Source organism: Nycticebus coucang, chromosome 16, assembly GCF_027406575.1.
Source record: "Nycticebus coucang isolate mNycCou1 chromosome 16, mNycCou1.pri, whole genome shotgun sequence".
Taxonomy (NCBI): Eukaryota; Metazoa; Chordata; class Mammalia; order Primates; family Lorisidae; genus Nycticebus; species Nycticebus coucang.
The window spans coordinates 16,419,842-16,434,886 of record NC_069795.1 but is presented as its reverse complement, the minus strand read 5'-3'; the positions used below and the strand labels follow the sequence as shown (position 1 = coordinate 16,434,886).

Below are 15,045 nucleotides of genomic sequence, written 5' to 3'. Positions count from 1 at the left end.
AACTATGAAATCCTCAGAAAGGAAATAGCAGAGGATATTAACAAATGGAAGAACATACCATGCTCATGGACGGGAAGAATCAACATTGTTAAAATGTCTATACTTCCCAAAGCAATCTACCTATTCAATGCCATTCCTATTAAAATACCAACATCGTACTTTCAAGATTTGGAGAAAATGATTCTGCATTTTGTATGGAACCAGAAAAAACCTGGTATAGCTAAGGCAGTTCTCAGTAATAAAAATAAAGCTGGGGGCATCACCACACCAGATTTTAGGCTGTACTACAAAGCCGTAGTTGTCAAGACAGCATGGTACTAGCACAAAAATAGAGACATAGACACTTGGAATCAAACAGAAAACCAGGAAATGAAACTAACATCTTACAGCCACCTCATCTTCAATAAACCAAACAGGAACATACCTTGGGGGAAAGACTCCCTATTCAATAAATGGTGTTGGGAGAACTGGATATCCATATGTAAAAGACTGAAACTGGACCTACACCTTTCCCCACTCACAAAAATTGATTCAAGATGGATAAAAGACTTAAATTTAAGGCATGAAACAATAAAAATCCTTATAGAAAGCATAGGAAAAACACTGGAAGATATTGACCTGGGGAAAGACTTCATGAAGAAGACTGCTATGGCAATTGTAACAACAACAAAAATAAACAAATGGGACTTCATTAAACTGAAAAGCTTCTGTACATCTAAGGAGACAACAACCAAAGCAAAGAGACAACCTACACAATGGGAAAGGATATTTCAGTATTCTGAATCAGACAAAAGCTTTATAACTAGGATGTATAGAGAACTCAAATTAATCCACATGAAAAAAGCCAAAAATCTCATATATCAATGGGCAAGAGACATGAATAGAACCTTCTCTAAAGAAGACAGACGAATGGCTAACAAACATATGAAAAAATGTTCATCATCTCTATCTATTAGAGAAATGCAAATCAAAACAACCCTGAGATACCATCTAACCCCGGCGAGAATGGCCCACATCACAAAATCTCAAAACTGCCGATGCTGGCGTGGATGTGGAGAGAAGGGAACACTTTTACACTGCTGGTGGGACTGCAAACTAGTACAATCTTTCTGGAAGGAAGTATGGAGAAACCTCAAAGCACTCAAGCTAGACCTCCCATTTGATCCTGCAATCCCATTACTGGGCATCTACCCAGAAGGAAAGAAATCCTTTTATCATAAGGACACTTGTACTGGACTGTTTATTGCAGCTTAATTTACAATCACCAAAATGTGGAAACAGCCTAAATGCCCACCAACCCAGGAATGGATTAACAAGCTGTGGTATATGTATACCATGGAATACTATTCAGCTATTAAAAAAAATAGAGACTTTACATCCTTCATATTAACCTGGATGGAAGTGGAAGACATTATTCTTAGTAAAGCATCACAAGAATGGAGAAGCATGAATCCTATGTACTCAATTTTGATATGAGGACAATTAATGACAATTAAGGTCACGGTGAAGGTGAGGGAAGGGGAGAGCATAGAGAGAAAGGAGGGCGGGGTGGGGAAAGGAAGAGCAGAGAGAGGGAAGGAAGGAGGGGCGTGGGGCCTTGGTGCATGCCACACTTTTTGGGGCCAAGATAGGTTTGCAAGAAGGACGTCACGTAACAAATGCAATCAGTGTAACCTGGCTTATTGTACCCTCAATGAATTCCCAACAATAAAAAAAAAAAAAAAATTGTTGCTGAAATTTTGATTAAGTCTGTACTGACATTATAGGTTGATATAACTATTTTTTCCTACCTTTTGTGATCTTTATTAAAGTTTTATAATTATAATTTTAGTTAAACTTATTCTTAGGTAGTTATAGTTTTTTGTTGTCATTGTGGATGGAATCTTTCTTCCCCCATGCCATTTTTTAAATTTATAAGTAAATAAGAAAAGTATTGATTTTTTAACGTCAAATATATATTCATCTCCTAAGTAATGAGTTCTAACAGTTCCTTAGCTAATTCCGTATTTTAGAATAATATTTTAGAAAAAATTATGCCAAATAAAAAACTAATATTAAAAAGTTATATACTGTACGATTCCACTTATATAATATTCTTAAATAACATAATTATAGAGATGGAGAACAGATTAGTAGTTGCTAGGGATGAGGAGAATGGTAGGAAGGTAAGTGACTGAGGATACAGTCGGCTAACTAACATGAGAGATCCTTCTAATGAAATGGTTCTATACTTGAAGGCTATTCTTTGTATTATTTCTTACATGTTCATGTGGTTTCACAGTTACTTCAAACTAAAAAGGATTTTAATTTTTTTAAATAAGATTTTAAAAAGCCAAAATTAATTTAAAATTCTACTATCATAGGACATACTTTTATCGTTTCAGAATTCTCCTTGGTAAGTTAGTAAATTCAAAATGCTTTTGGTAAGTCTCAGCTAAGCATCAATTTGGATGCTGAGCTTCACTATTAAGCCCAAACCCACAATCTACTTGTCTTAAGAATATATTTACTACATTTCTAGACTATATTTCAATAGGATGATTCTTAAAATTTAAGAAGAGAGGAGTAAGTAACTTTCTCTACCACTTTGATATAGCAAAGTGATGGAAGGGTGTTAGGGAGGGAAAAAAAGATTTCTGAGGAAAAGAGAATAAGTTTATACAATACCATTAGTTAAAATAAGTACTGTATAAAATTCCACAAGAGGTTATATCGTTAAAAATGCTTAGTAAAAATAAGTACATTCTTAACCTAAAATAATTTTAGTCTTAATTCTAATTTCTATTAATTACATTTCCTCATTTCCTAAGCTTTCTGGTCCTGATTCATTAGACATTATGCATCACTTAGGCATTGCCAAGGTGACCAATGACAATACATTACAAATTAAAAATATTTTAAATAAGAACACCTTTCTTTTCTCCTATAATGTGGTTTTACTTCATCAGATGAAATGCTTCGGGAAATAATCAACTTAGCAATAATAAGAGACCAAAGTGTGCCATGTTCTCTGGATCTGAAAAAGGAAAAAAAAATTACATTTCATTTAGAAGTGTTCTTAATGAAATTTTAAAAAACTGGCTACCTATATTCCTTTTACAGAATTAAATAGATCACTTGGGAGGGCATTAATTCACCCAGGACATTGCACCAAGCAACTGCCATTAATTGACCAAAGGATTGGGGTTTAGGCTTTCACTACTCCCTTCACAACTAGTACTGCGCTCTCACCTCAAGGTAACCACAGAGGCCCTCCTGTCCCAATGGGGGAGATGACCTTAGCTTGAAGATCAGAGGCTGTAGCTTAGAAGAAACATCTCCCAGAAGACACCCAGGCTATCTTAAGTTGAAGAACCAAGGAGGTACTGATATTCACAGACAAAAATTGAGTATCAAGTAAGTGTAGTAGGATTGGAGAGGAAGCATGCTGAAATGCTATAGACAAGTGACAAATTATAGAGGAAGGAGTTCAACACAGTCACTTCAATAAGCTAAACATCTAACTGCTATAAACTCTGAGGATTCTGTTTTCATACCACCTTCCTCATCTAGGGGAAAGTGTATTGTGATTATAAAATCAAGACATACGTATAACAACAGGAAAGATAAAAGTTAAACTTGAGAGGATGGGTCACAGAGATAAATTCAACAACTTCTATAGGGTTCTAATTTCTTTTATTGTCATCTCCCTAAATGTACTCATGGATTTAATAAAAAAGGCAGAGTCTAAATATCTCACCAGAAGATTAAATGAAGTATTTAATATCTAAAAGCATTTATTATTAAGAATAGGGATCAATGGGCGGCGCCTATGGCTCAAAGGAGTAGGGCACCGGCCCCATATATTGGAGGTGGCGGGTTCAAACCCAGCCCCGGCCAAAAACTGCAAAAAAAAAAAAAAAAAAAAAAAGAATAGGGATTATATTAGATCATCTCTCTGACCAATACATTAGCATAAAGTAGGTTTATATCTTAACAGAAGGCAAAGCCATAAACAAGTAAAATATTCAGTTAAAAAATGGAAATTCAAAGGTATTCTTAAAAGGGATCATTACCTGTTAAATAACAGCTGCAAAAGGCCAGAAGTATTACCAAGTACACGTAAGTTATCATATGTAATATTCATTTTTTGAAGCATTTCACAAAATCCAGTTAGAAAAATAGGAGGATTGTCTAATTCTTCACACCACTGCAGTGAATACAGTAGCTCTGCAACTAATAGAATGGATGGCACCAAATTATCAAATGAACTTTGTCAACAAACCCTTCAATTATTTTCACTTTTTTGTCCCATTTTCTCACACTGTTAAGCCCACTCCCATCTCAAACATCTAGGAACTGATTTTCCAATCTGCTTTAAGAAGTTCAAGGATAATGAAAAAGGAAAACACTTGTCTGTAGAAACTTGGTAGAAACGAAAAAAAGGAAAACATTTGATATAAAATACCACACCTCTTCCAAATCTTACTTGGTTCTTTTTCTCATTAGTTAAAAATGTGACAAGAACCTAAGTTACTAGGGGGATACTTAAAGAATTTTCCTACTGCTTGCCACATGATAAGAAGATGTATATATATAAAAAATACTAAGATTTGCACTGGTGTATTGTAACCAAAAAAACTCACCTAATGTGCACAATGTGAGGGTGTTCAGCACACCCCTTGGGTGAAGGGCTCAACTACAACTTTAACTTTACCTTAGAAATGAAAACATGGTAACCTAAACATTTGTAGTCACATTAATCTGAAATTAAAAAAAAAAAATCATACCTATAAGCCAGGTGATCTTGTTAAATAAATAGTTAAATAACTTTTCTGTTCTCATTTCCCTCATCTGTAAGATACAATAGCACTACTTCCACACAGGTGCTGTATGGAATGAGTGAATACATACGTGTTTAGAAGAGAAACACGTATGTAAAAAAAAAAAATCACAAAACACCAAACAAACCCAGTAAGACCTGAGATGATCCAGTAATCCAATGGGTATTTATCCAAAGGAAAGGAAAACAGTATATCAAAGGGATACTTGCACTCTCATTTTTACTACAACTCTATTCACAATAGCCAAGAAATATGGAATTAACCTAAGTGTTCTTCAGCAGATGAATGAAGAAGTGGTATGTACACATATGCAGAATATTTTTCAGCCATAAAAAAGAATGAAATCCTGTCACTTGCAATACATGGATAAAACTATAGGTCATTAAGTTAAGTGAAATAAGCTGGGTACAGAAAGACACATAACACATTCTCACACATACACGAGACCTAAAAAAGTGCTCCTCATAGCACTTTGGGAGGCCAAGGCGGGTGGACTGCCTGACTTCACTGGTTTGAGATCAACCTGAGCAAGAGCAAGACCCCTGTCTCTAAAACACAGCCAGGCATTGTGGCGGGCACCTGTAGTCCCAGCTACTCAGGAGGCTGAAGCAAGACAATTGCTTGAGCCCAAGAGTTTGAGAGTGCTGTGAGCTATGATGCTACAGCACTCTACTGAGGGCAAAAGTTAGACTCTGTCTCAAAAAAAAAAAAAAAACCCACAAAAGTTGATCTCATGAAGAGTAGATTCGTGGTTACCAGATTACCAGAGACTGAGAAAGGTAGAAGGGAGGGAGAAATAAAGAGAAGTTGGTTAATGATTAATAGGTATAAAAGTATAGTTAAGTAGAAGATACAAGACCTAGGGTTCAATGGAACAGTAGGATGACCATGGTTAACAATAATTTATTGTATATTTCAAAATAGCTAGAAGATCTGAAATGTTCCCAACACAAAGAAATGATAAATGTTTCAGGTAATAAACATCCCAATTACCCTGATTTACCATTACAAATTGTATGAATACATCAAAATATCACATATTTCTTATAAATATATAAAATTATTTTGTATCAATTTTCAAAAATCAAGAATCCTTGATAAAACAGCAAAACTGCACTCATTTTCTTTAGGGTATGTGCCACCGTATCTACTTACATGATGTCATGCCAGCTTGAGTAAGTAACCTCATACCAAATTATGCTCTACAATTAATAAGATTATAGTAAGATTTCCGTATGTTTCCATACAATTTGCATTTTAACATTTATCACTTAAGTAACCTTAAGTTTCTCATCACTAAAATAGTTAATAGGGAGATGAAAAATTCCTGAATTAAAGGTTTAGATTACAGTACAGGCAAAATTAGATTTGTACATTATACTTTACCTGAATGCTTGTAAATACTTACTTATTTTCTCGAGTTCATTATTTTCTAGGACTATTTCCTTTTTCAGTGCAACTAAGATCATTTTGCTCAATAATGCTGAAGTACATAAATGGCTGGGAAGTGTCTTTATATCTTGTTCCTTAAAATCTGTTTTGAAACACTCATAATTCAAACTCAGTCTTCCCTCTAAAAGAGGTCTATGTAACCACTGTAAGAAGAATACAATAAATTATAAACAAAATCATTATTTATTTTAAATTATTTACTTATACTACCTATGTAATTCAGGTACAAAATGAACAAAAATGAACTAACAGAATATCTATAGTAGTTTACTAGTAAAACCATAGAAACCTGTAAGTTTAGTTTCTGTACAGGAAATCATCAACACGTATAAATCTCCTTAAGGACAGAATTGGGTCTTATTCATCTCTGTACCATGGTTACTGCCAGTGTCAACGGGACCTTTCAAACAACAAATATCCCGATATATGAGTGTTTATAGAAACATAAAAGCAAAGCAAGATAATAATTTCATTTACTTTTTTCCCTTCTGCAGAATAAAATAAAAATACTTAAGCTTCCATGAAATTCAAACTACAGAATGAGATATGCATTCTTCACTTTGAAAAATACCTGCATAGGAAGAGATTGTCTCATCTTTTCCCATTCACTGTTGTCTGGCATTACACTTCCAATGTAAACTCTCAGAAGATAAGAATCCTCACTCTCCAAAAGTGCATTTAGCAAATCATCAACAGCAGACAAGAGGACTTGAAGACTAAAAATAATGCAAAGAATTTAACTGCAGTAGTTATGTTAAACTAGTTTGAAAATCCTGGTACATATCATTATAAAAACCCTATAGTAGCTTATCTGAACAAAAAGAACAGATAAAAATAAAAATAGAGGTAAGTGACTCCTCCCATGCCAGACATACGAGTAACACAAAGTGAGGGTTTTAATCCAACATCTACAGTTGTTCGACTTAGGAGTCGAACAGGTATGCTATTAAAAATCATTCCTCTGCCAGTATGGAAAAACAAACACCATATGTATTTAACACTACATTGGAACTATTCGATCAACACTTATGCACATTTATGGAAGTAAAACTCAATGGGAATCAGCTAGAGGTAGAGTCAGGTTAATTTGCAACTGATAGGTACAATGCACATGTCCTGGGTGAAGGGCACACTTACTTATAACTTTGACCTGAAATGTATAAAAATAAATTATGTAATCAGAATGTGCATACCCTTGTAATATTCTGAAGCAAAAAAAAAAAAAAAATCATTCTTCAATTAACTGACAGTTAAAATGCTTTTGGAAACATTTGTTTGGATTGTCTCTCAGAGTCCTGCAAATTTCTCACCTAAAAAGTCATTTTTATAGGTATTCCTATTAATCATGGAATCTTATTTAAGGAGACTAATCATATATAGGAGACACACTGCGACTGAGCACATAAAGTTACCTTTTGATATCCAAAGACGAAGACTGAACTTGGTTCTTCAGCCACAGAGCAGACAAATGTAGGAAGGTACTTTCTTTATGTGTACTGCCAGTTTGATGAACCAATAAATTTACACCAGAGAGCCAAGTGTTTTTCAGTTTACAGATAAGAAAATCTAAAATCAAGATGTCAATAGGAATTTGTAATCTCACTGAATAAAATCTAGTACAAAATTATCTGAAAGAACTCTGTAGGTCTAAGATTTTTAAGATACCATTAAAAAAGAAAACATGATCAACTGCCAAAACAAAGTGATTCTGTCATAAACATGCAATAACATAAGCTAGATCATGCCATATAAATGTAAAATGGTAAGATGTTAAAAGTTGGATTATTTTCTACTCTGAATTTATTTACAACAGAGTTGTTCTTTTTGCAAAGTGAAAAAAAATTACATTTTTTCCAAGTAGAGAAGTTAGTAATAAAGAAAGGTGTGAGGAAGGAGAGCTCTCTACCAACAGTATTTTTTATAGTTCTTTCATTAAGTCTGAATTAGCACAAAACGCAAGAATATAGTCCTTAAAGATAAACTCCATTCTATTCTGATATACACCACGATTAAATTTCTACTATAATACAAAGATGAGATATTATTATCCCCCTTTCATGAATGAGGAAACTGAGGCATTAAACAATATACCACAGCTACTGACTAGAAGGACTGAGATTCCAACTCATCTATTACAGGCTCTTCCAAATTTACATGGCGTCAAGTAAGAACACTTAGGACAAAAAGATGTCTACATACATCTTCAACTTGGATTCTCATACAGTTGAAAGTGTGTAAGACTGCAGACCTTTACTCAAAAAGCTTTAAACTTTCAAACACATTATGATTCAATTAATAAAGCCTGGGCACTTACACTCACTATGAAGGTCAGAGCCGGAGATTCCCAACAAAACATTTGAGCAGTAGGCTATTACCTGGCAAATGTGTTTTTTCTGTGCTCTGAGCACATAACTGAAAGAGAGTTAATAATAAATCTTCAGATGATGGCATTAGCAAGCATCCTTTTGCTGAGCTGAAATAATTATAGGCCACATCACAGATAAAAGACACTGATGAGTCACTATTTTCAGCTTCTGACAATTTCTTTGTTTCGGATAAAGTTTCATGAAGTTTAACAATAATTCTTTCAACATATACTTCTCCAATCAAGTAATCTAAAGAAAAAAGTTTAAACAGACAAAAGGTTTTAAATATTAATAATACGTGGGTCTTTCCTTGTATTGTTTTTTAAAAATTGTATATATGTTAGACAAAAATTTTATCAATAAATTAATCCATTTTCTCACACATAAAAGCCCTTGGATTAAAAAAAAAAAACTATTTTGAATTAAGTAGAAAATAGCAACTGTCTACAAAATTAGTGAACAACTCTGCTATACTCAAAATCCTTTATATTATAAAACTATTATCTTCTAAAAGTTGTGCTACAAAGATTAATAAAAATGTAGAGCGCTTATAAAATTAAGATATTTGAATGAATAAATCTTGTTATTCTCAACCAATATGCAATCCTTTGTACCTTTTAGGGAGGTACAAAGGATTATCCTCTACTAGAAAACAAAAGCCATATTTTTCCTACCATTTTTAACATGTTGAGACAATACCAAGCTTAGAAGAGTCCATCTTTCTGAGAAGTAAGATTCCGAAGATAGTCTGGATTTCAAGTCCTTATTACAAAGACAATCTGCCAAGGTTACCATTTTCTCTCCAAGGACATTGCCTTTCAGCCAAAGAGTTACTAAAGCATGTTTATCTGAACTAGAACATGCCTAAAACCATAAAATTAAAGCAAAGATTAGAAGATGAAAAAGTATATAAAATTTTATTTTAGACTCTAAAATATCACTTGCACCTATTACCTCCCTTCATCACTGTAACCCCAATTCTATCCCCACTCCTCCTCCTCCTGAAGTGCTAGAAGACCGGTTATCTTCCCAGTTCCCCACTAAGCCTGGCTATGTGCACCTCCATGCTTTGCTTATGTTACCTTCTCAACCACAAATAACCCTCCCTCTCTTTTCCTTAGTATTAAAATCCCATCCATTCTTTGAAAATTAATACGAATCCCACCTGTTTTATGGAGTCCCCCCATCCACTCCAGCCCACAATGATCACTGCTTTTCTCTGAATTTCTAAAGCACTTACTGGATTATATTATTATTTAAATGTTTCGTCTGTGTATGTCTTGTCTTTCCAATGAGACTGTAAGTTCCTTGAGAGCAGAGACTGTCTTAAACTTCTTTGATACCTGCTATCAACACTGCAGATATGTTCAATGAATAATGAATGGAGAAACTTTTAAAGATAGACTTATAAATACTCAACAGATATTAAATTTTGTTCATTAATTTTGCTAAAATTAAAGAACAATTCATGTATTATAATTGTAAATTACTTCGATATGAACAATGGGGCTTATTTCCCCCGATCCGTTGAAATAGTTACTGGGGCCAGGTTATTTGACAGCAACTTGTTTTATTTTCATGGGGTGGGGAAGCAAGAAAAAAAATTGTAAATCCTCCCCCAAAAGCATGCTGATCCATGTTCCCAGAGCTTCTTTTGCTTTAAGGGCTGAGAAGAAAGGAATTTGCAACTTGGTTCATTTCAAAGCAATCTGGAAAAAAAAAAATCCAGGTGCAGATTGGGTAGTGCCTGAAAAACGGTTTATTCTTTTATTTTAAAAATTGTAAATAACTAGAGCTTATATTTAATTCAAGCTTTACCACTATACCAGACCTATGACTTGGACAAATATCTCACCCAACCTGTCCTTATCTAATTTGAAAACTGAAAAAAATTAACCTAGAAAACCTCTAAGGTCCTTTTCTGATTCCAAAATCCAGGTCTGTTTTTTATTTGTCTTTAAAGAAGCTGACTTTAGGACTCTGCTCATGAAGTATTAGGTTTCATAACATAAAAACTACTTTAGAATTTAGATGGCTATATCAGTTTTCCGAATAGAGTTTACTGAATAAAACCAATCTGTTCTATAGAATCCTGCTAGACAAACTAAACTCTTCTGAATAAAATGTCTCTCAAGTGAGCAAGATATGAAGTTCAACTTTTCAGTGTACAGGTGTATCTCATGTTACTGTGTTTCATTCTATTGAGTTTTGCAGATGTTGCATTTTTCACAAACTGCTGTGGCAACCCTGCACAGAGCAAGTCTCTTGGTGTCATTTTTTGACAGCATGTGCTCACTTCCTGTCTGAGTCATACTTTGGTAATTCTCATAGTGTTTCCTACTTTTTTGTTATTATATCTGCTATGGTTATTTGTGATCAGTGATCTCTGATGTTATTACTGTAAATGTTTTGTGATGTCATGAACTACACCCATATGAAATGGCAAATGTAATCAATAAATATGTGTTCTGACTGCTCCACTGGCCAGACCTTCCTCCATTTCTCTCTCTCCTCTTAGGCTTCCTTATTCCCTGAGACACAATGATATTAAAATTAGGCCAATTAATTAATAACCCTAAAATGGCCTCTAAGTGTTCAAGTGAAAGTGTTCATTCTTCTCTCATTTTAAATCAAAAGCTAGAAATGATTAAGCTTAGTGAGGAAGGCATACTGAAAGCCAAGACAGGACAAAAGCTAGGCTTTTTACACCAAATACTTAGGCAACATGTAGATGCAAAGAAAAAGTACTTGAATAAAATTGAAAGTATTCTCTAATTAACACGTGAAGGATAAGAAAGCAAAAAAGTCTACTGCTGATACAGAGAAAGTTTTACTGGTCTAGATAGACAATCAAATCAACAACATTCCCTTCAGCCAAAACCTCACCTACAGCAAGGTTCTAACTCTTCAATTTCAAGAAGGCTGAAGGGAGTGAAGCTGCAAAAAAGTTTAAAGGTCGGAGAGGTTGGTTCATGAGGTTGAAGGAAAAAAGCTGTCTACAGAACATAAAAGATGAAGCAGCAAGTGGTGATGGAAATCAAGCTATCCAGAAGAACTACTTAAGATAATTAATGAAGTTATGCTACACTAAATAGCACATTTTCAATGTTGACAAAAAGTCTTCTACTGGAAGAAGATAACAGCTAGGACTGTCATTGCTAGAAAGCATCAAAGAACTAATGCAGCTGGTTATTTTTAGCCTAGGCAATGTTCATTTCTCATTCCAAAAGTCTCAAGGCTCTTAAGGATTACACTAAATCTACTTTCCAAAGGCTCTATAAGTGAGATGAGAAAAGCCTAAATGACAGCACCTCTGTTTATGGCATGTTTACTGAGTATTTTAAGTCCACTGTTGAGAAATACTACTCAGAAAAAACAGGTTCCTTTCAAAATATTACTACTCACTGACAAGGCACCTGGTCACTCAAGACCTCTAAGGGAGATGTAGAAGGAGATCAATGTTGTTTCATGCCTATTAACACAACCTCTATTCTCTAGCCCACGTATCAAGGAGCCATTTCATCAACTTTTCAAGTTCCATTATTTAAGCTCTAGTCGCCATAGACTGTGATTCTCTTCATGGATCTGAACAAAGTTAGCTGTACCTAAAAAGGATTCACCACTCCTAGATGCCATTAAGAATACTCATGATTCATGCGAGGAGGTCAAAATAACATTAACAGAAATCTGAAATGAGTTGATTCTAATCCTGAAGGATGACTTGGAGGAGTTCAAGACTTCAAAGTAAGTGCAGATGTGTTGGAGCCTGAAGATGTGACTGAATTGTTGCAATCTCATAACGAAACTTGAATAGATGAGGAGCTACGTTTTAAGGATGAGTAAAGAAAGTAGTTACTTGAGATAAAGTCTACTCCTGAGGAAGATACTGTGAACGTTACTGAAATGACAATAAAGGACATAGATAATATTACATAAATTTAGTATATAAAGCAATGATAGGGTTAGAAGTGACTCCGATTTTGAAACAAGTTTTAATGTGAATAAAATGCTGGCAAACAGCATCATATGCTATTTGAAGAGTCAATTGTTGTGGCAAACTTTGAAGAGTCAATTGTTGTGGCAAACTTCATTATTGTCTTATTTTAAGAAACTGCCAAACTGACACAGCAATCAATTAGCAGCCACCATCCAGACAAGACTCTTCACCAGCAAAACAACTCACTGAAGGCTCAGATGATTGTTAGTACTCTTTGACAATGAAGAATTTTTTATGTACTCCTTTCTGTCTAATAAATCCTATCTTATCACTGGGGAAGAAAAAGAATTTCTTATGAAGGTATTTACACTCTTTTTAGAGATACTGCTATTGCATTTTTAAGACTAAAAGATAGCGTAAACATACCTTTTATATGAACTGGGAAGCTAAAAAATTCCTGTGATTCGCTTTATTGTGACACTTGCATTATTGTGGTGGTCTAAAACCAAACCTGCAATATCTGAAGTATGCTTGTATTTTAACATTTAATCAAAGAATTGGTCCAGCTGCAAGGAGACAGGGAGGCTAGTGAGTCTTTCAGGCACAGGAGGCAAATAATGAGTGGGAACTTCCAATATTGCTCAGATACAGGATGTTCTTCCAACCAGATGTGAGTATCTGAACTACAAAGTACACATATTCCTAAATTGGAAATGGATCTATCAGTCTGCTCTTGTCAAATTATTTACTCCTTATGCTCTGATTCTAGCTTATCAAGCAGCTTTCTGATAATCTGGCTTTTCATGCAGCTTGCCTACACAGGAAGGAGGCACTGGATAAAGTAATGCTAATAAATTATATTTCTCATTGAAATATAATAAATTAACACTCTATTTTGTGAAAATAAACTATTGGGGAAAATAAGCAGGTATTGTTTAATGGATCTAGGGTTTCAGTTTTGCAAGATGAAAAAGTTCTAGACTGTACAATATTTAACATTATTGTACATTTAGAAATGATGAAAGAAAGATGGCATATTTTATGCTATGTATTTTTTAGAATAATCTAAAAAATAGAAAAAAAGAAATGTGTAAATTCAAAAAAGTGACCTATCTAAAATAATAAAAAAATAACTAAAAAACAGATGATGAATTTTAGGTAGTTAGTCATACTAACATTTCTATGGTGGGAAATGTTACATATGTCATTTAGGGGCATCCAACCTTTTTTCTTCTCTGTTGCAAATGACAAGTATGAGTTGCCTTAAGCCACACAGTAAATACGCAAACAATAACAAAAGTTGATGAGCAAAATAAAAAAGGTCCATCCACACTTTTCGGGATATCCAACACTGCAGATAAGCCAAACAGGCCTCAAATAATGTGCACACAGTCTGCAGGCTGCAGACTGGACACCCTAACTGACATCCTCATTAGGAAAAAAGATTTAAGTCATTTTAAAAATTTTATAATTATTTATGTTTTTTATTTCTTTTCATTATTCTTATCACCAACTTTCTTATTTAGGCAAATGGAAATCAGTCAAATATGAATACATAAAGGCTAGAAGATTTAAATTTGCCAACATATTCCAGAGTAAACTAAACTTCCTAATTTGTTGTGTCTAAAGCTAGACCCAGGCAATCCATTTTTACAAAAAGAAAATTAACTACTATAAGAGCAAAAAACTGTAGTCTTAATTAAAAGATACCAAAAGTTTTATACCAAATATACCAAAAGATCTGCCCTTGTTATCTGCTAAGGAGGAAATACCGATTTTCTAGAATCTCTTCATTCTTCCCTAATATTCCTAACCAAAAATAAATTCTATAGAAAAGCAATGATTAAATTTCTTCCCATAAAATTTACAATAATAAGAGAGCTCTCTAAGATTTTATTACTGACTACTTTGATCATATTTAGTGTGCGAATATGACTATAGTTTTTTCTATACCCATAAATACAAAAAAGAAAAAAAATCCCTAAAATACCTTTTTAATAATCTGAAGAAGCGAATTGCAATTCAGGTCCACCTGAAAGAAGAAAAAGAGAAATAATCTGCTACAATAAACAGTGAAGCATTTTTGGATTTTTTCTTTCTTTTTCCTTTTTTTTTTTTTAGAGATAGAGTCTTCTTATGTTCCCTAGGCTGATCTCAAACTTCTGGACCCCAGTGATCCACTTGCCCCAGCCTCCTAAGTAATTGAGACTATATGTACATACCACACAGTCCTGCTAAAACTTTTTAAAAGGAAATGAAGTCCCCACATAATCAATATAAAAGTAAAACTGTTTTAGCTAGTTCAACTTTAGAGAAGTATGAACTGAAAGAACTCAGCCTTTTATTACCAAAGCTTTGGTCAACTTGGTACTCCTGTACCTCTACCTAGCAGCTTCGGATACTTCTCAAGTCACAAACAAGAATACACTGGTTGTTTTTAAAACTGACATTCATAGTAAAGAAACAA

The 15,045-nt window shown here is 34.0% G+C and overlaps 1 protein-coding gene across 1 annotated transcript in view; it reads right to left on the bottom strand.

The window, feature by feature from the left end:
• Positions 1 to 15,045, bottom strand: part of LTN1 (listerin E3 ubiquitin protein ligase 1) — a 72,377-nt gene that overhangs the window by 25,734 nt on the left and 31,598 nt on the right. Inside the window, exons 11-18 of the mRNA XM_053564932.1 lie at positions 14,569 to 14,610; positions 9,316 to 9,505; positions 8,651 to 8,890; positions 7,688 to 7,841; positions 6,847 to 6,991; positions 6,232 to 6,418; positions 4,056 to 4,215; positions 2,912 to 3,016 (exon numbers count right to left, since the gene is read on the bottom strand). Coding sequence (XP_053420907.1) covers positions 2,912 to 3,016; positions 4,056 to 4,215; positions 6,232 to 6,418; positions 6,847 to 6,991; positions 7,688 to 7,841; positions 8,651 to 8,890; positions 9,316 to 9,505; positions 14,569 to 14,610 — 1,223 coding nt within the window. The remainder of the gene's footprint in view (positions 1 to 2,911; positions 3,017 to 4,055; positions 4,216 to 6,231; positions 6,419 to 6,846; positions 6,992 to 7,687; positions 7,842 to 8,650; positions 8,891 to 9,315; positions 9,506 to 14,568; positions 14,611 to 15,045) is intronic.